This window comes from Patagioenas fasciata, chromosome 5 (genome assembly GCF_037038585.1).
Source record: "Patagioenas fasciata isolate bPatFas1 chromosome 5, bPatFas1.hap1, whole genome shotgun sequence".
NCBI classification, from domain to species: Eukaryota; Metazoa; Chordata; class Aves; order Columbiformes; family Columbidae; genus Patagioenas; species Patagioenas fasciata.
This window is the reverse complement of record NC_092524.1, coordinates 1,523,883-1,544,683: the sequence shown is the minus strand read 5'-3', so window position 1 is coordinate 1,544,683 and position 20,801 is coordinate 1,523,883. Positions and strand designations below refer to the sequence as shown.

The 20,801-nt window shown below is 49.7% G+C and overlaps 4 protein-coding genes across 4 annotated transcripts; 1 reads left to right on the top strand and 3 right to left on the bottom strand.

The window, feature by feature from the left end:
- Window positions 1-2,444: 2,444 nt before the first annotated feature.
- Window positions 2,445-3,416, bottom strand: LOC136102171 (olfactory receptor 5AP2-like). The gene has a single exon (XM_065839060.1). The coding sequence runs from the start codon at window positions 3,387-3,389 to the stop codon at window positions 2,445-2,447; it is 945 nt and encodes a 314-aa protein (XP_065695132.1). The 5' UTR covers window positions 3,390-3,416.
- A 3,639-nt stretch (window positions 3,417-7,055) lies between these two features.
- On the bottom strand, window positions 7,056-8,069 carry LOC136101815 (olfactory receptor 5AR1-like). Its single transcript, XM_065838284.1, has one exon. The coding sequence runs from the start codon at window positions 8,067-8,069 to the stop codon at window positions 7,056-7,058; it is 1,014 nt and encodes a 337-aa protein (XP_065694356.1).
- Window positions 8,070-13,264: 5,195 nt separating this feature from the next.
- LOC136102136 (olfactory receptor 5AR1-like) lies at window positions 13,265-14,272 on the bottom strand. The gene has a single exon (XM_065839000.2). It carries the CDS (start codon window positions 14,270-14,272, stop codon window positions 13,337-13,339), a length of 936 nt encoding a protein of 311 aa, XP_065695072.1. The 3' UTR covers window positions 13,265-13,336.
- A 1,541-nt stretch (window positions 14,273-15,813) lies between these two features.
- Window positions 15,814-20,746, top strand: TBX10 (T-box transcription factor 10). The gene is given in 9 exon segments (XM_065838283.1): window positions 15,814-15,945; window positions 18,791-18,971; window positions 18,974-19,087; window positions 19,300-19,483; window positions 19,554-19,655; window positions 19,717-19,888; window positions 19,985-20,140; window positions 20,220-20,287; window positions 20,374-20,746. Coding segments are annotated over 9 exon segments (1,482 nt in total).
- The last annotated feature ends 55 nt before the right edge of the window (window positions 20,747-20,801 follow it).

The window sequence follows — 20,801 nt, the reverse complement described above, 5'->3', positions numbered from 1 at the left end:
TTGCTGGCCTCATTTTTGTGCAAAATCTTCTTCACCCTTATAATAATTAAAACTGTTGGAAGGACAGATTAGGTGGACCAAAGTAGATCCATCTCCTTCAAATTTAGATAAATAAAAGTCAAATGATTAAGTCTGAGTTCCTTGCCTCCATATGTGATACATAAAGTTGTGTTTCTATTTTTCCAGTTCTTGTTCAGACAAAGAGTGCGGTTCGAAGGGTTTGGGTTTGCAGATCTCCCAGCTTTCTCCCCTTGCCCTGTTTTCATTCATGTCACAGGCTGGGGTCGGGCTGTATGAACTGGGTTCCTTCGGGATGAAATCAAACTGAAAATGGTCTTGAGGGGGACACCTAATGCGCTTCTAACTTCATTAGGTGTTCAGATCCTCACCAGAATAAATTTAATACAGATAAATCTATTCTGAAATGTTTATACTATAGTCAGCAGGTCCACGGTACCAGTACTTTTGATGTTGAGACCTTCTCCTGTTGCATCACATCCACCCTAACCATCTGCCCTAGGATGTGATAAAACCTCTTCTTATTCCCAAATATTTTAGAGGGGACCTGGTTGACAACCTCATAATCAAACAACGAATTTTTTAGATGTTGAGAGCCAAGTGAACCCATTCCCATGCTTGTTCTCCGGTCCCAGATTCATAATGATAGGAAAATCATGTTTATGAAGAGCAGTCAGACACAGAGGATTTATGTAGTGTATTTAAACTTGCCACGCAGTTTAAGAATTGTAAAAGACACAAGGAGATCAATCCCAAGGCCATTAATGACAAGAAATTTAAGGTGTGAGGTGTCCTGAGATCCAAAGGTGAGGTGAAATGCCATGAGCTTCCACACCTCATCTGCTTGGGGGCCAAAAGCAGACAGGGACAAATCACCCATTAGCGACAACCAGGGGAACCACGTTATCTGCACCCGTCATGAAGACAAGGATGTCTCTCTCTTTGGAGTGCACGACCAAGCTCTCACCGGCACAGAGAGCCCTCCAGCAGGCCTGAGCTCCACGGTCCCACCATACAGCCGGTGACAGCTATTTCCATCACAAGTGACACTGCTCGCCTTCCCAGAGCAAGGAGTGGTCCTTGGGGACCAACCACCCTTCCAGGAGTCATCAGCTTAACAAGACCTTCTGGGGTTTTACCAAGAAAGTTTCCTAATCACCATGAAAGTTTCTCAGCGGGCTTGTAGGCAACTTACCTCGTTCATCTTAACAAGCCATAAGAGACTAATTAGCGAGGGCTAACAAGAAAGAAACTTTCCTCCTTGTTAACAACAAAGTGCACTTCTACAGATGCCTCACTTGTCAGAACTAGACCAGGTCCCAAAGCCAATGAGTTGGAGGATCAGTGTGTTGGTATGTGACCATGTTAAGGACAATTGTGTGGGCTTGGATGGTTGGACAGCAACGCTCCTGAAGGTTTCTCTGATAAAAGTACCTGCCCCTCATCCCTGGGGTTAAATTCCCATCTGTAGACCAAGGTCCTCCTTCCACGGTGGGATGACACCATGACCCAGCAGCACCCTGAGCTCCTTGCTGAGGGGTCTGGTGTTGTGCTTGGTGGGAGCACTGGTTGTGGTGGGAGCTTCTTCCCTGCCAGGCTCGGCTCTGCTTGGGGTCACTTCTAAATGCTTCTACCTCATATTTGTTCCTGGCCAGCACTCTTTTCTCTCCTATTGGTCTACAGAGTTAGCTACTACGCTATAGTTGCTAAAGTTTGTTAATCATTCCCCTGTATCTCATCATTTATTCTAGAGTAGAAATCACACAATTGCTCAAAAATAAGCAAAAGCAATTAATGTTATAACTAAAACAAGATCAAAATGCCAGGATAGGGAGCAGGTACCAGACTCCTCAGTATTTTTACAGTAACTCACAAGAGATGCCAGATGATAATTCTCTGGTCCTTGAGCAAGCTGCAGGCACTGCAGGCATTTCTCAAATAAATTTGAAACTACAGCTACGATTGAGCTAAAATAAGTTGCAGAAAAGGCCTGATGAGCCTTGTTGCAGCGAAATGCTGTTATGAAGCTCAGTGTTTATTGCTAGTACTGGGAGCACTAAATTACCCGAGTCTCATGTTCACCAGAAATGTGCCCATTATTTAATATGAAGAGAACTCTGGTCATCATTGTCACACTGGAAGCAATAGGTGTTATTTGTTATTGTTTCTCAAGACAGCAGTGGTAATACATTCTCAAACTACAAAGGGTCAAAAGGGCTCAAAGTCTTGAAATTAAAATAATATGAGGCTGTAAACACAAATAACAGTAGACCTGAACCAAGAGGAGTCAATGACCCAGCAATTAGGAACAGGCAGAGATTTCCCGATACGTTTGTCCCCAGTAGCTCAGAGGAAAGCTATGCTTCTTTTATATCATAGTGTTACAGAAATTGAAAGTATACATGTTTCTGATCCACAAGGGCTAACTATTTTGCAGATGAACGTTTCCTCCTGATCACTCTCCTCAGTGCATCCTTCACCTCCTGGTTCCTCAGGCTATAGATGAGAGGGTTCAGCATGGGGGTCACCATGGTGTAAAACACAGAGGCCACTTTGTCAAAGTCCTGGGAGCGCCTGGAGCTGGGTTGGGAGTACATGGATGCAGCAGATCCATAGAAGAGGGTCACAGCAGCCAGGTGGGACGTGCACGTGGAGAAGGCTTTGTGTCTGCCCACCACCGAGGGCATCCTCAGGATGGTGGCCAGGATGTAGGCATAGGAGATAAGGATGGTCAGGTTGGTGACAAGCAGGTTGAAACCAACCACGACGAACATCACAATCTCATTGACGGTGGGGTCTGTGCAAGAGATGGCTTGAAGCGGAGGCCCCTCACAGTAGAAGTGGTTGATGACGTTGGGACCACAGAAGGACAGCTGAAGCGTAAGCCCTGTGTGGATAGTGGCATTCGCAACGCCAGCAAGGTACGAACCGGCTACCAGCAGCACACAAACTCTGCTGGACATGGAGATGGCGTAGAGCAGTGGGCTGCAGATGGCCACGTGTCGGTCATAGGCCATGACAGCCAAGAGGTAGCACTCGGTGGTGGCAAAGACCGCATAGAAATAAAACTGTGTGAAGCACGCCGAGTGAGAAATGACCTTCCTTTCTGCTAGGAGATCCCAGAGCAGCCTAGGGGTGATTGAGGAGGAATAGCAGATGTCTAGAAAGGAGAGGCTGCTCAGGAAGAAGTACATGGGGGTGTGAAGCTGGGTGTCCAGTCTGGTTAACACCAGCATCCCCAGGTTCCCCAGGAGAGTGATCACATAGATCACGAAGAAGACCACAAAGAGGACAACCTGGGCATCCCCTTGCTCTGAGAACCCCAGGAGAACAAACTCAGCACTGGAGGTGCAATTGCCTTTGGCCACCATCGTAACTCAGCTGCTGTAGGAGAGCAGAGATGCAACACTGAGTCAGCATCCTCCTCTTTTCCTCACAAACAAACATTAAAGATGCATTTATTCTTATCAGGAAATGCAAATTTCAGAGGGAGAAACTGTTGAACAACATATTCAGTGTTTGTCTCAAAATGCATTTGAAAATAAACTAAGTGCATGACTGGAAGTATTCCTAATGGGTTTATTCTGGTCTGGTCGCTGTTAATTTGGTTTGATAAAGTCCCTTTGCAAATTGAAAGGTTTATTCTACCCACCGAAGATGTTAAGAAGTTTGTTACTTATCAGATCCAATGAGGTAACCCCAGCAATTTCTTCTGACATCAAAAATCAGTTTGCATTTTAAAAAACGAATCAAAACCAAACCAAACTTGTTTCAGAAGATCGAAAGAGACAAAGCACTGCTGAGCGATCTTAAAAATAATTTCCCTTAGGAGATACAGAATAAGTTAAAATAAAGTCCTAATTTCTTCCATTCCTTCGTGTGAAACTCTGAAACCAAGTCTGAAACGGGAGGTTTAGTGTAAGCATGAACCCCCGCTTTAAATATGGGAATATCCATATGATATCCATATCATTCTTGTGATGCCACTGAACTGAGAAAGACAGTGGGAAGGCTGGGACCAGTGGAAACCCCACCAATCCTGTGGTGCCATCGTGAACTGGGGGAGTAAGATGTTGATAATGCAGTTTAAAAATGAGATAAAGCTACTACCTTCTTAAAGCAGAAGTCAGGAATAGTCACAGAAATTGCTCAGGGGGGCGTTGAGCTGTTAAGATACCAAATGACACCATTAGAAAGGACTCTTCTGCATGAGGAAAGTTCAACACATGTGCCCTACCTTGGATTACATGTGAGGCTCCCTCACCTCTGGATTTAGTAAAAAACCTTGTATTTCATTCCAGGTTGAAGTCAGTAGTTGCAGAAACTTTCACCCCCCTCTAAAACAGTTTGAACTTTGCCAGATAACCCAGGTCATGCTTCTATGTCATGGTCTTCATGGCATAGCAAATAATAGACCCTGCAAAATCGTCTCCTTTGTGTAAAAGCTCTGAGATAAACCAGAACTGGAGGATATTAAGCTTTTCTGCCACGATTGTAACGTATCTTAGACGTTTCGCAGAGCCGCTTCATCACCTCATCCAAGCTGCTGCCCTCTCCGGCCACGGGACAATAATGATGAATCCCAGTAATCCTGATTAAAACAATCAGCTGAGATTGAGGGGCTGCTGACCTCTGGTACCTCGGTTGGCTTTGCTCACGGTCTGACCTAATGGCTGCCTTTAGTTTGGAAAAAGCAACCTATAAATGCCTGGGTTTCGCACGACATAGCCTCCTGTTTTGTGTGAAAATGGGCTCCTGCCTAAAGTCCTCCCCTTGCAATAGCTCAGTTCTTTGCAGCATTATTGAGGCTAAAACTCACCTGTCTGCTCACATCTCAGGGCCTTTTTTGACTCGTTATCTCCTAGAACAAAATGTTATGGGTGAAATAAGCTCACATTTCTCCCAGTGTTGGTGTTAAAAGCGAGAATGATTTGCCAGGGATGAAGGGCATCAATACTTGACCAAGAAAATGGGCTGTTTATAGGTTTGTTTCATTGAAAGACCGAGGGTTTTACCACTGCCCTCCCCTTGGGGTCATGCAGGAAAATTCTCTTGGGAACTGATGACTTTAGAAACAGCTCCTTAAGGAGGAGACGTGCATTGAGAAATAAACATCATTAGTTTCAGCAAGTTAAACATAAGTTGAGTGTTTTCCCCACTTCTTCACACAAAGAATTTTGTATACGTATAGATAGAATTCTGTATATACATATTAACTTATCTCTTGGAATATATAATTTATGTCTTGGAGTCACAGAGAATGACAAAGAGCTGGTGTAAGAAATGGAGATGCAAGGATTAGGGAATAGCTCGGGGTTTAGAGGAGCATTGCAAATGCTGTTGGGGAGGGAGGGAGTGAAGGGAAAACTATTCAGAAACTCTTCTGCTGCATTTCTTTTTAACATTACCTGGGCTATCCTGAAGTTTAGAAGCCCAAAAGTTTGGATCTGGGCATCTGTGGGAGTCAAAGCCACACTTATGGAGAAAAGTTTCTCTTTTATTGCTCTTAAAAACAGACAAGTGTGCTAGAAGCTGTAATTACACCTAGGGAATTATTTCTTATCCATCCACGGAAAAATCAGCCTTGCTTCAGGAGGTTAATATTTGGTATTAGTGAGATTTATATCAAAGCAAAAGCACCACTCTAACACTTTTCTGTTCTTTCTTTGCGACTGCTGAGCATCCACACTCAGCCCGATTCTAAATTATTGATTAAAATCTGGTTCACACTCTCACTTTTGAGCGAGGTTTCTGAAGGACTCCAGAAGAACAGCACAGTGAGCTGAAGCTTTCACCTTACAGAACAGAATATGCCTTATTTAATTAATTAGTTAATTTATATAAATTTAGTTAATTCCTGCTTAAATTAGCTCTTCAGAGCACGCCCAGCGTGTGGCAGCCCATCACCCTCCGCTGCCCAGCAGCAAGTGGAGAAAAACAGGCGTTTTTTCCAGAAAACTTCACCTCACCCTGATGTGGGTGTTTAAAATAGATCCGATGAATCAAAGTCCCCAAATGCACAGTTGTCTCCATAAGGGGAACCGCCGGTGACTAATTCAGATAAAAAGCCTACAATTAGATAGGATGAGTCCTGGACTGAGATGACTCAACCCCTGAAACCTGGAAGCAGAAATTATTAATAAGAACTCATAATAAATATTTCCTGAGATGGAAAATAAACTTTGCCTGGATGGAGACATAAATAGGAGATGGTGGGGGAGTTTTGGCCAGCGTTGAGAGTCTTGGAGCCACCAAGTGAGTTGGGCAGGTCTGAGAACAACATATGGGCAGAAGCATGGAGGCTTTCTGTGCTGTCAACACCAGATGACATCCCCGGAAAAGCCAAGACTGCTCAGATAACATCTTGAAAGTCTGTTCCTGGCCAAGCTGAGTGACTCCTTGTCATGGGGGATAAAACTCCACCCTCCTCCTAAGCAAAGGAGCACATCATCATGGTGGATCCAGGCTGGTGGGTGTCCATGGGGGAGACCCATCCAAGAAAGCAAGATACCCAACACAGGTGGTCTACATGCAGCATATATGAAGTGTGGGGCTGTGCAGCTCCCCATAAAAACTATCCTTGAACAAAGCAGAGAAAAGAATAAACCGTGTTTATTGTACTGCAGCAAAACCTTAGGCAACCACTTAGGAAATTGGACAACAAAGTTAGGAAAGACAATGTACTTCTCCAACATGTAGTCCTTATTTAGCTTGTCCCCTTCTGCTCTGAGTCACCTCCTTCAGGCCACAGAATTTAATATTGAGCAAACCCTCTTTGGTAAAAAGTATCAGCTGTGCATGTTCTAGAGCGGCTTCTGAGTTCATTTATGGTGAAAGCTTCACCGACAATGTACGTGTTTTTAGGATTGTCTTTCCTGCATTCTCTCCTTCTTTCAAACACCGTAGTTATAGGTGATTTACTTCTCAAGGGACCACATTGTGGAATTAATTCCTAATTCAAACTCTGCGGTGCTCAGCATGAGGTAGAGCATCTGCATCTCGCCAGATGCACAGAACTGTCCGGTGCCCTTCTTCTGTCAGCTGTCACCCTTATTCCTCCTGCTCGTCCCGCTGCGGCAGGTGATGTCTGCTTTGCTTTGGTTAGAGCAGGACCTGTGGCAATCCATGAAGGTGAGGAGCTTGTTCATAGCTCTTCTGAGGGTGCTCCTCACCTCCCTGTTCCTCAGGCTGTAGATGATAGGGTTGAGCATGGGGGTCACCACGGTGTAGAAGATGGAGGCTGCTTTCCCTTGATCTTCTGTGCGCCTGGAAAAGGGACGTAAATACAAGAAAGCCACGGAGCCGTAGAAGAGGGCGACGGCCATGAGGTGGGAGGTGCAGGTGGAGAAGGCTTTGTGCCTGTCCTCCGCAGAGCGGACGCCCCGCGTGGTGAGCAGGATGCAGGTGTAGGAGACAACGATGGCCAAGACTGAGGTGGTTACGATGGAGCCAACACACAGAGCCAACAGCATCGTGTTGAGCCGGGTGTCGGAGCACGAGAGGAGCAGGAGGGGCGGCGTTTCGCAGTAGAAATGGTTGATGAGGTTTGGGCCACAGAAGGAGAGTCGGAGGAGCGCGCTGGTGTGCACCAGGGCGTTCAGGCTCCCGGCAGTGTAGGAACCCACGACCAGCTGGACACAGAGCCCGTGGGACATGGAAGCCAAGTAGTGCAGGGGTTGACAGATGGCCACGTAGCGGTCGTAGGCCATGACGGCCAGCAGGATGGCTTCCGTGGTGCCAAACGCCGCAAGGAAGAAGAACTGGGCGATGCAGCGATTGAAAGAAATGACATTTCTCTCTGCAAGGAGGCCCAACAGGAGCTTGGGTGTGACGGATGAAGAGTAACAGATGTCCAGGAAAGAGAGGTGGCCGAGGAAGAAGTACATGGGCACATGCAGCTGAGAGTTGGTCCTGATGAGGACGATCATCCCCAGGTTCCCCACCAGCGTGGTGAGGTAGATGATTAAAAACACCACAAAGAGCAGCTCCTGCAGGTTGGTGAAGCCCAAGAGAACAAACTCAGTCACATTTGAGTGGTTTCCTCCAACCATTCTCCTGGCACCAGCACAGAGAAGACAAAGAAACATGAGGAAGAGGTTAAATAATTTCTCCCAGAAACATGCGGTGCCTGAGGCTAATGCAGGATTCGGTGTTTCCTGAATGAATACACCCACTTATTTGTAGAAAGAATATGATAGCTATCCTCAGCGGGCAGGTTGAAGGTCCAAAATAATACATTGAAAAATAATACATTGACAAAATAATACCAAATAGTTTGTATATGGAAAAGAAATCTTAATGCTTAAATCTTAAAGCTCCGGCTGCCCCATTATGGGATTAGTCGGTCTGCAAAAGATCTTGCAAATGATATATTTTCATGAACATGCACATTCTTTCCAATATGTGGGCATGTTCGGGAGGATTCAGTTCCTTTCGGTGGGGGGAGGGATGCTCTGATTTAGTGGGAAGTAAATACAATAATATTGTGCCTTAATTTGCCACATTAATTAGTGTTGCATTAAATAGATAACAGACCACATAGGAGTGATTTCCTGACTCTGTAGCGATATGTTTGGGTCAATTAAAACGAGACCAGCATACCTGATTGCAATTTCATGCCTGTGTAGCTTCAAGACAAAAAACCACCCCTTTCTAATCTGAATTACACTTGCATGCCGTCTTCCCTGCACCTCTTGGGTCTGCTAATATCAGGATTTTTTAATCCGAAATTAGAATTTAGGATCCAGATGTACTGGAGAATGAGGTTTTTTTCCCCTTCAGGAGGGATCTTAATATTGATAACTTCAGTATTGCTCCACGGCAGAGTTCCTGCTTCTGCAGGGGGTGGACACACTGGTTAAGGAAACCCTGCCCTATCTAGCAAGGAATTGCCTCAAAACCTCTCCAAATTTCACCCTCAAGTCATTCTCATAAAGACTCACCAGCCCTTGTGCTGAGTTTGAAACAGAAGCTCTGCCAGTTTCTCCAAACCCAGGAAGGTTTCCCTATGGCGGCCTCCAACGTGACTGCAATGTTTTAATTCACTCCGCACCCACAGGACAAATTAGCAAAGGGTCCCTGAGGACCTGAGAGCAGAACGAACCCTCCCCAAAGAGTGTGGGGTAACACAGATTTCTCTGGGAGGTTTTAGGGGTGGGATCCCCAGGGGACATCAGAAATGACACCCGCGGAGCCTGAGCCATTCAGCTCCCATACACAGCTTGGAAATGAGGACGGGAACACAGGGCAATGCGCCTTTTCCTTGAGTTTGAAAGATTTCTTCAGGAAGGAAAAAAATCCCTAATGGATTAATTTAAGGAAATTATTGCTTTATATTTGCAGTGATCTGTTAGGTTGTTTTCGTTTGTACTACGGATTTCCACAGAGCAGATGTGGATATAATAAAGAAAAAGCAGGTTGGAACACAGATAGCAATTTTTCCATTGCGCTGTCATTTCCTTCTTGCGAGATAACGTCTCATTTGCCACTTGTGCTCGAATAGGATTTGCACCGTTGCTTCCAGGAGATGGATTCTCAGAGCAAGTCCTACAAGCAGCATTTGCAGGGCTGCACCTCCCCAAAATCCCATCTCCAAGGGTAGAAGTGTCACCCATGTGCGTGTCAGAACAGATAACTCGGATTTAAGTAGCTCTTCTGGCCATTTGCAGTTAGGTGTGTGAATTTCAATCAGTTTGGGGAGGGTTTTTTGTTTGGTTTTTTTGTGCTTTGTTTTGTTTTTCCTGCCACAGATCTGGTCACGCACTTTGGTGTTGGGTACCACTAGAATTTCATCTGGTGTGTTTTTCTTCACAGTTTAAAACAAATAAACAGAGGTGGCTGCTTCTCATGTTATCCACTAGAGATGACCTTAAAATACACGTTTGCTATTTCTTCACTGCTCGCTTCCCTCTTTCCATCAGCCTCGCTCTCCGTTTCGTTTTCTAGCACTGGTGAAACCACCATTTCTTCAGGACGACCCTTCTCCTCCCATCGCTCTTCTCGAAGCGGCTTTTACTTCCCCATTCCCCTGGAGGTTCACTGCAGAAAGCCCCTTGGGCAGCTGCCAGCCCTTTTCTCAGGGTGTCTTTGCTGCAAGAACATCCCAGGGGCTCATCCTCAACCTGGTGGCCACCACGACCTCCACGTCCATCTGTGCCAAGCTGCCGTCCAGCCTGTCCTGGGGCGATTCCTTCCCATGGCCAGGACTCGGCAGTTTCCCCATCCTCCCGTTTTGGACAGGAAACAAAAGCTGTCTTTGAAAAGCCGTTTTGCATCATGTGCTTCAAAATTGAAATATCCCCAGGGTGGGTGTTTGGTGCTCGGGAAAGGAAACCGAAAGTGTGGCTTGTTCTTTGTAAAACAGAGCGGTTGATTGCAGACAGGGTCGTGCTAAATCACTTTAATACCTTTAAATGGGTTCAGATGACCCAGTTGCAGTTGTCTACACCCACCTTGAGCGAGAAAACATCTCTAACATCTCACACACTGGGTGGACATCTCCTCATCCTCATTAATTCCCTCCTTCACCTTGGGTGTAACTGAGCGTAGACATCTCAAACACATCCATTACACCTAACAACACCCAAACCAGCCGTTCCCAGTGTCTGTACAGTGTAAAACATCACCCATCCCAGCTCAGATATTCACATTTCATCGCACACAGAAGCGCCCCTTTCTCTGGGGCGTCTCTTAGACGCACGTGCTGACACTGCATGTGCCCAAAGCCACCTGAGGTTGGTCCTGTCCCGTGTGTCTCTCTGTCCTCGCTCAACCCAACCTTCCGCTTTTCACTTTCTCTCTTGCTCAAGAAATGTGGAAAATGCAAATTTATCTTTCTTGGGTTCAAAACGTCTTTCTGAGTTACAAAAGCTTGTAAAAGGAAACACAGAGAGGAACTCACCGGTGTTTGGGTACAGCCTCCCTGCTTCTTCCACTAGGACCTCAGGAGGGTTTTTTGCACCAGGGCAGTAACTGTGTCTAAAACGAGCCATTATAACATCTCCCAGTTCTCTTTCAACAATGAGAGAGACATCGGCCATTGATTTTAAGGGAAATTAACCCAAAATATGGCTTTCTTTTTTGTTTCTGTGCTAAGGGAAGCCAAAGGTAGCTTGGTTCCCAGCTAAAGGCTTGTGCTCCTGGTTCATCCCATGTATTTGGATGGCACACGAGGAAGAGGAGTCACCACCCCAGTGCAGATTTCCACAATTGTAAGCCAAAACCTTCAACCCCTTCATAATAAAAGGGGAAAACAAACAACCAAAAAAAACCCCCAAATCTGTTTCTGAGCCTTTTTTTAACACATCAGCTAGAGGAGACCTCCAGAATGGGACTCATTTCACTCTCTTGTAGACCCAGCTTTTATTAAGACCTAAATGTGTCTGTCATTACCCAATTGTGAGTTGAGGTCTTGTTATAGCTAAGGTGACTCTGGTGGATGCAATCAGCAGTTTATCAGCCTCTTCAGCTGGTTTTGGTAGTGTCTGCCTTGCACTGAGCCCCACCAGCCCCACCAAGGGAACTGACCAAATCTTCCTTGGTCATAAAGGGAGCCCAGACAACGTATAGAGGTGACATGGTGTTTATGTAAAGTTAAGGAGATAAGTCCTTCCCCTGAAGACATTTGAAGCAATTCCCAACTCTAACCACTAATACCTAAACAAGGGGAGGTGGCTCCTACCTGGTGATAGCCGTATTTGCTCAGCTGTTTAAGACAGATTTAACTAGAATTAAGGCAATTGTGCCTAAAAGCACAAGCCTAGCTGGCTCCAGCGAAACTCTGAGACGCTGTTTTTCCCCAAATACAGCAACCCCTGCTTGAAAAATGAGCAAAACGCTTTTGGTTTTGAGAGCAGCAGCTCCGGCAGGAAACCACAACAAGCACAACAGCGCTGCAGCCACTGACTTGTGACTTTAAGACACTAAAAAGCTCGTGTCCCCGTTTAAACATCGGGTGACGGTAAAGGCAAGACCAGCTGGACGCAAAGTCGTTGGATATTGCTGTATTTTACCTATTGCACAATAACAGCCATAAGTCACTGCAGCAAGAAGAGATGCTTTGGGAGGGTAAATAAAACATTGAAAATCATATTGAGTCTTTTATTTAAAGGAAAAGGAGGCAATCTTGCCCCCAGCTAAATTAAACAGCATCTTGAGGGTGACAGAGGGGAACAGCAGTGTTTGTACACAGGGGTCCCAGGTCCACATCTGGAGATGATGAAGAGGAGAACCCTGCTCGCTATGGCTGTGTCCAGGCTCTCATCGTCATGAAACAGATAATTTACATGTAACGTGAGATAGCCGTGTCTAAATGCAGATTTTTAACTCATTTCTGGGTCAAAGAAAGGAAACACAGAGGAATTAATGTCATTATTTTTGACGCGATGCCACCAGCAAGTGCTCCGTGTGCTCCATGTTGCAGACAAGGGTCAATCTGAGACCCTGAGGCACTGAAATAGGAACAAGGGAAGGTGTGAAACCTCTGCCATGGGATGAGGGAGGAAGAGGAGCACGAACAGCCTGGGGGGGGGCTTTGCCCTGGGCAGACGGTGCCAGGCAAGCAGGTGACCCTGGGCTGGATTAAATAATAACCAGGGAATTACCAGGCAGCTTTGGGAACAAAGGAGGATCTGGCTGCCTGACCCTGCTTCGTTCGCAATACAGGTCACCCAAATATAACGTTTAACTTACATTTTCATCTGCCTAAAATGAAATTAGATATATGGTGCTGAGCATCATTTAATGAGGTCCAAGCGTAAAAAAGAAAGAATATTTCCTGCGTAGCCTGGCGTTTATTTGCTGTCATCTCTGGTTTTCTTGCTAAAGCTGTTGGAGTCCTGTGGCCGGTTATTATGCCCCTTAGTGACTTTACAACAGTCTTGAAATGGAATTCAATTTAGTGGAATAGTAGAATCCACCTCATTTATTCTGATTTGCTAAGCAAAAGGGAGAGCAGCACACAACACAGTTCATCATTTCAGATCAACCAATTGCAGAAATTTTTGCCATATCCTTCTGGTTTAATCTGGCCTGATACAGAGGATCAAATAAACGGTAGAGGGCAAAATTGTAAATGAGAAGTAGTGCATGCTTGTAGTTCTCTACCTGTGTCTTCACTAGGTTAAATTAACTACTAAGTATAATTATCAAGGTTTGGAGAATTGAGTGAAATTATTGGTATCTTGAACCATATTGATATTGTATCAGCCAGTGCGGTTCTAAATCAAAGTGCAGAAGACCCTAAAAATACGATCAATATGAGATATTTAATCAAAAACTGACAATATCACCCACATCTCCATTCTATCTGGCCATAAATTCACAGCGTGCAAGCTCGTTTTGGTTGTGTGAGTCTCCTCAAAGCCTCCTTCACCTCTTTGTTCCTCAGGCTGTAGATGAAGGGGTTCAGCATGGGAGTCAGCATGGTGTAGAGCACCACAGCCCATTTATCTCCTCCTGATCTGTCTGAGCTGGGCTTTAAGTACGTAAAACACGCTGTCCCGTAGAAGATGCTCACCGTGGTGAGGTGGGACGCACAGGTGAAGAAGGCTTTGCGCTTGCCCTCAGCTGAATGAATACTGAGGATGGTGGAGATGATGGCCATGTAGGAGACCAGGACAAACAGGCTGTTGGACATGGCAAACAAAGCTGCTGAAGTTAAGATAACGAGGCTGACGGTGGTGTCGGAGGTTGAGAGCGATATCAGAGGGGAAATGTCACAGAAGTACAGGTCGATGACGCTGGAGCCACAAAAGGACAAGGTGAACATGCCGATGGTCTGGCCTATGCCGTTTGTCAGCCCCACGAGATACGACCCGGTCACCAGCTGGAAACAGCGTTTGGGGGACATGACCGAGTGGTAGAGCAGGGGACGACAAATGGCCAGGTAACGGTCGTACGCCATCACAGCCAGCAGGAAGACTTCAGTCATCCCCAAAAGATCATAAATGAACTCCTGAGCCACGCACCCAGCGTAAGAAATCACCTTCTCCTCTGACACAAAATCTGCCAGCATCTTGGGGGTGATGACAGTGGAAGAACCCACGTCTATAAAAGCCAGGTTAGCCAAGAAATAATACATGGGGGAGTGGAGCTGAGGGCTGGCCCTGATTAGCACAATCATGCCAAGGTTCCCCAGGACGGTGGCAAGATAGACGAGCAGAACCATCAGAAAGAAGGTGACCTGTGTCACCGGGTCCTCTGTGAACCCCATTAAGACAAACTCAGTTGGTTGGGTGCAATTGCTTTCTGCCATTAGTTGGATGCTTGCTTCCATCTGAATGACTTGCTGGAGGTTTCCTCTGCAACGAGTGGAAAACCCTCTCTCCAGCAGGACCTGCTTGGGGATAAATCACACCAGATCGAAAGGAAGAGTTTAAGCACGGATCAATTAGAAACAGGTTGCCAAAAGTCATATCTCAGCACAGGTAAAGCAAACGGGGAGCTGCAAAAAAAGCAAAGCTTTGCAATGGTAAGCTCCCTAAATGTTCTTTATGGGAAAGCTTCTGGTTCTCATCCAGGAGCCCTCTGTGGTCAATGAGGAGAGGAATCCCCCTGAGCATGGTGACCCCCAGACTTACCTTCTCAGCAGGTGCGGTGAGGACACAGGACAGCCAGCTCCCTGCTTTTGGGGGAAAATCCAGAGTATCAGGAACCCCAGGACCCTGCAGGCAGAGGGGAAGAGCTGTTTCATTTTTTGCAAGAGAAATCTACAGGACACGGGTGGTTCAGGCGACTCCGTCCTGGCTCCTGGGTCTGGTCCTGGAGCTCTGGCTTGGTCTGAAAAACAATGAGACTCACTCACATCTCAGCACTATCGCTGCCTCCCTCCTGATGCTCTTGAAGGTCGATGTGGAGACACATCTGCCTCAAGCTCTGCAGGGGAGCTTGAAAACAAACCACCGTCAGCAAACGCCCTTACTATTTCACATAATTTGGGGATTTGGGGACTGTGAATCTCTTTGAGCCCCGGGAGAATAGCGAAGCTCAAAACAAGTCATTATGTTTTCTCTCTGCTTCGTAGTTTGGAGAAGAAGCGCACCCAGAGGAGATGACCTCAGCTGCAGTGAGCAGCAGGGCTTGTGGGTCTCTTCAGAGCAAACCATTGAGCAATACCCCATCTTTCACGGCCACTTTTTGAGCATTTCAGAGACAGCTGCAGCCCCACAAGTGCCTTGTTTGACACTATCACGCCAGGAAGCTGAGGGGGACCTCACTGATGGGGTAGAGTCGCACAGGAGCTCAGCCAGGGCTGGTAACGGGGTCCATCAGCAGTCCCAGACACCATAGACAATAAATCGCCTTTCTACCCATCTTAAAATCCTTGTGCTCAAACCACCGCTCACCAGTTTGGCTGCAAGGAGCCAACAGAAGTTCACGGTGACCTTGCTGAAGGTAAATGCTGTCCACTGCTCTTCTTTTTGTCCACACGACCACCAGTCCTCCCATCAGCCAAGGAACTCAGGTCAGTCAATGATGATTTACCCTTGGAACACCCATAGTAGCCACCCACAGTCGTCTTCCTGTCCTTCCTCCACCTGCAAAGGGCTTCTGGGGGGATTTCCCTCTTAATCCCACTGGGGATCGATGCACCTGCAGTCCTTGTGCCCTCTGTGATGATGACATTTGCCACCTTCTCCCCATCACGCTGGAAATGCACCAGTTGCAAGGAAAAAACCAAGAGCCTGAGGGAGAGGTGCCCAAAACTGGAAGGAAGGTGATGGCAAAGATTGGACAAGGAGTGTGATAAAGGACGGAAAGGGGCAGCAAGAGGGGAAAAAGGGCCCTTCTGAAGGGATGAGGGAAAGCTCTAGTGGATCTGATGGAGGTTCCCGAGCCCAACGGGAGATACAGGGCACCTCTTTCTACAGCCTCTTCACACCCAGCAATGGTGAATACCAAGGGCAGCAGAAACTGACGGGGGATAAGGTCAGATGATGAATTTTGCCCAGTGGAAATCAGAAACACAGAATTATATAACCGTTTTGGATAGAAAAGCCCCTCGAGATCATTGAGTCCAACCATAACCCACCCCTGGCACTGCCCCATGTCCCTGAGAACCTCATGTCCGTCTGTCCAGCCCTCCAGGGATGGTGACTCCAGCACTGCCCTGGGCAGCCTGTTCCAATGCCCCACAGCCCTTTGGGGAAGAAATTGTTCCCAGATCCAACCTCAACCTCCCCTGGTGCAACTTGAGGCCGTTTCTTTGTGTCCCTGTCCCCCCTCAGCTCCTGTTCTCCAGCTGAACCCCCAGGTCCCTCAGCCGCTCCCATCGCACTTGTGCTCCAGCCCCTTCCCCAGCTGCGTTCCCTTCTCTCAACTCAGCACCTCAAGGGCTTTCTTGGGGTGAAGAGCCCAGAACTGACCCCAGGATTCGAATCAGCTTAGACACAGAAATTCAAATCCGCTTACACACAGAAAGCCCAGACCCATAGCAAGGGGAGAAACAAGTTGAAACCTCCCAAAACCAGACAGGAAAGGAGAAGAAACATCGCATGGATTTGCACCAGAGTTTGACCAGATCCGGGCTCTCACCTCTGCCCTCAGCGAGGAGGAGCTGTTCCAAGCGCAGCCGGGTTAGACATCACCTGGGACACCGAGAATTGGTGGTTTGGAGCCAGAGGCTGATGGGGGAGCGAACCCCCACGCTCTGGGCAGAGTTTGGGGTTTCAGACACTTCCAGGATCACATCCTCACTTTTCCTTCTCTCTCCAGCGGAACAACCAGCTGCAGACACCACAGATGAGCCCTGGTGGGTCCAGTCCTGCCCGGGGCTGAGCCCCCTTCATCCTCCTCCTCCTCGCTGTCAGCGCAGCCTCTCACACCTTCTCATCTCCTCATCTCCCCGCTCGATACCGGCCCCGCGGCCACCGACCGGCTGACAGCGGGAGATGGATGGGGCTGCACCGGCACCGCGGGGCAGGGGACACGTGTGGGGCTGTGATGGACGCGGGGGGGCTGGGGACACGGTGCCTTTGCACCAGCCCTGGTCCCAAACCCCAGCGCTGCCTGTGCAGCCCCCTTGGACCCCGGCAGCGTGCAGGGACGGAGGGGTTTTCCTCTGTTATGGTGGCTGCGGTAAGGATTTAAGTGCCAGCTCCAGAGTAGAAGTGATGGCTGAGCCCCAGCTTCGAGGCGGAAAGAAGGAAAGAAATAGAGATGATGGAGGGAAAGAGAGAAAGAGAGAGGGAAAGAAAAAGGGAGGAAGGGAGAGAAGGGAGGAAGGGAGAAAGAGAGAGAAGGAAGGAAGGGGAAGGGAGGAAGAAAGGGAGGGAGGAAGGGAGGGGAGGAGAGAAGGGAGGAAGGGGAAGGAAGGAAGGGGAAGGAAGGGGAAGGAAGAGGGGAAGGAAGGGGGGAAGGGAAGGAAGGGAAGGAAGGGAAGGAAGGGAGGGAGGGAGGGAGGGAGGAAGGAAGGAAGGAAGGAAGGAAGGAAGAGAAAGGAAGGGAAAGGAAGGGAAAGGAAGGGAAAGGAGGGAAGGGAAAGGAAGGAGGAGGAAGGGAGGAAGGGAGGGAGGGAGGGAGGGAGGGAGGGAGGGAGGGAGGGAGGAAGGAAGGAAGGAAGGAAGGAAGGAAGGAAGGAAGGAAGGAAGGAAGGAAGGAAGGAAGGAAGGAAGGAAGGAAGACAGGAAGAAAGAGAGGGTTTTCAGCCCTCACCCAGTGCCACCGCCACCTGGGTGCCGCTGGGGACAGCCAGCCACCAGCGTCCCCACGGGGATGTCCCCTGTTCCCTCCAGAGCCAGCATCCCTCACCCCCAAATCCCCTTCATGGTGCCTATGACCCCCATCCCCAGCTCGGAGGGAATGGGGAGCTCTGGGGTATCCCCGCTGACAGCCCCGGCGTGGGTCACCTCCCCTCCGCATCCTCCGTCCCCGCGGCACCAGCTTGTCCCCATCCATCTCCCGCTGCCACGGTGTCGAACACAGCGCTGGGAAACGTGGGGTGCGGGGGCGCAGCCGCGGGGCCCCGGGTGCCACAGCAGGGACGGGACGTGCCTTTTGTCCAGGGTTCCCTTTAGAACCCCAAAGTTCAAGAAACGCCCTATTTTAGGGTGAAAACAATTACCAACCTGATAAAGATGCACAGCATCCACGAGGGATTTTTCCCTTAGGTATGACATATATTGTAGGTTTACATTTCTAGAGAGCAATGACGGAATTCAATAGGGATTTTTCCCATCACAAGCAATAACTGATGTTTCATATCTTCTATTTTTCTTCCATGAAACATCAGTCTAACAAGTTTTAAAATAAAATGCTTTCTGTAACAACAGAACTTTAAACAAAAACATGGGTTTGATTCAGATACTTTCGAGAAGATATGGGTACTTTTCCAGGATCTTCTGAGAAAGCAATTATTCCAACAGAGACCAGACGAGGCCTTAAAAAGACAATATATTGTGTTTCAGACAAGATTCCACTTCAGTTTTTCAAATCGTTTAAGTGCAATATTATTTAATCATTTCTTCTCTTAACGTGCCGCTGATTTCCAGCTGGCCCACGTGTGAAGTTTTCCTTTTGGTTTTGCATTCTAGCTTAAAGAAAGCAAAGTCAGTAATTTATTCAGCACATACTGTGTGTCCTTTCACCCCCGATTGACTAGATCGTTAATAAATTTAAACAAAATAATCCTCCCAGAGCCACAAAAGCTTCAGGGGCTCAGCCGGCGCGTTGTGGATGCCTCAACACCTCGCTCCGATTTCTAATCCTGGGTGTTGATGGTGAGATGGGTGACACGAGGGGACAAGGAGACCCCGGTTGAATTGTCCCTGCCCAGCCCGGTACCCCAAGATGCAGCTGGGGACCGGTGGTGGCCCCAGAGCCACCGCTCACCTCCCGTCCATCATCATCATCATCACGTCAAGGCACACAGGCAGCTCGGGGAAGGGGGGACGTGCTCCAGCCCCCCCCGCAAACGTCTCCACCCCCGAGCAGGGGCATAAAACCCCCCGGCAGACAGCGGGGGACGGTGCAGAGCTGGCGCTGGGAGGGGACGGCGCTGGGGTCCCCACTGCCACCACACCAGGGGACGGAGCCACAGACGCCTCCTGCCCACCCACTGCACCCATGGCAGGTAACACCCGCCTGGTGGGGTCCCGTGTGGGGTTTGGGGTGCAGGGGGGATTGCCCAGCCCCACAGGAGAGTGGGGGAGCAGTGGGGAGGGGGATAAGTCCCCGGTCCTCCCAGCACCTCCATGCAGAAAGGGTGCGATGGGGCGGCTGGTGGTGCCCCCACAGCTGGGGTGCAGGATGGGACCACCCCAAAACCTCCCTCACCCCCTGCAGCCTTCCTGGGGGGGTCAGGCGAGGGACCCCCCTGTGTCACCAGCCTGGGGTGGGCCGGCGAGGGGACAGGGACGAGCGGGAAGAACCGGCACGTGTCCCAGGCGGCGGCGCGGCTGGAGATGGGCAGTCTCTGGGAGGAGTTCAACCGCCTGGGCACCGAGATGATCGTCACCAAGGCGGGCAGGTGGGTACCAGAGAGGGACAGGGGCTGTCCGGGTGGGGGACACCCCCGTCCCACCCCCCCGTCCCCGCAGGAGGATGTTCCCCACCTTCCAGGTGAAGCTGTCGGGGTTGGACCCTCTGGCCGACTACGTCCTGCTGATGGACTTTGTGCCGCTGGATGACAAGAGATACAGGTGGGGATGGGGAGGCTGGAGGGGGGTGGATCCTGCGGGTGCTGAGCCCCCCACGCCGCAGGTACGCCTTCCACAGCTCCTCCTGGCTGGCGGCGGGACGGGCCGACCCCGCAGCCCCCGGCCGCATCCATTTTCACCCCGACTCCCCGGCCAAGGGGGCCCAGTGGATGCGGCAGATCGTGTCCTTCGACAAGCTCAAGCTGACCAACAACCTCCTGGATGACAACGGCCACGTGAGGACGCGGCTCCGGGGCGGGTGACGGGGGGACACGATGTACCCCGGCATGGGGGGGGTCCTGCCCATCGCCCCCTCTTTTGCCCCTCCCCAGATCATCCTCAACTCCATGCACCGCTACCAGCCCCGTTTCCACGTCGTCTTCGTGGACCCGCGGCGGGACAGCGAGCGCTTCGCCCACCAGAACTTCAAATCCTTCAGCTTCCCCGAGACCCAGTTCATGGCGGTGACAGCGTACCAGAACCACCGGGTGAGCCCTGGGGTGCGGGGACACCCCCATGTCCCCTCCACCCTTCCCCAGGGACACCCTGACCCCGCTATCCCCCCAGATCACCCAGCTCAAGATCGCCAGCAACCCCTTTGCCAAGGGCTTTCGGGATGGTGACCCTGAGCCGTGGTAAGGCCCCCCCCACCCCGATACCACCCTGATGTTGCAATGAAGGGCTCCACATCCCCCCCTGAGCCCCCCAATCTCTCTGGTAGGTGCGGGGTGCCCGCAGGGTCCCTGCTGGGTGCCGTGCCCTGCGCCCGGGCCACCGCGCTGCCCCCCAGCTCTGAGAAGCAGGAGAAAGGTAGGGGGGCTCGGGGGGTGGCTGACCCCCCATTGCTGTCTCTCCCCTGCCCAGGGGCTCCCCACAGCCGTGGGGCACTGGCTGCCACCACCGTCCCCCCACAACCGGCTCCATCGGCAGCTCCATCCAGCTTCCCCACACCCCCTTTCCAGCATCTCACTTGCCCACCCGGTGCTTATGGGGGGGCCAAACCCCGCACCCTGCCCTACCCCCTGCCCGCCTTCCCCCCCCTCAGCACCTACAGCCCCACCGCCACCCCTCACTTTGGCTACGGGCAGCAGTGACGGGGGGACACCCCGAGGACCCCTCCCCATCCCACCACGGGGGGACAGAGACGCA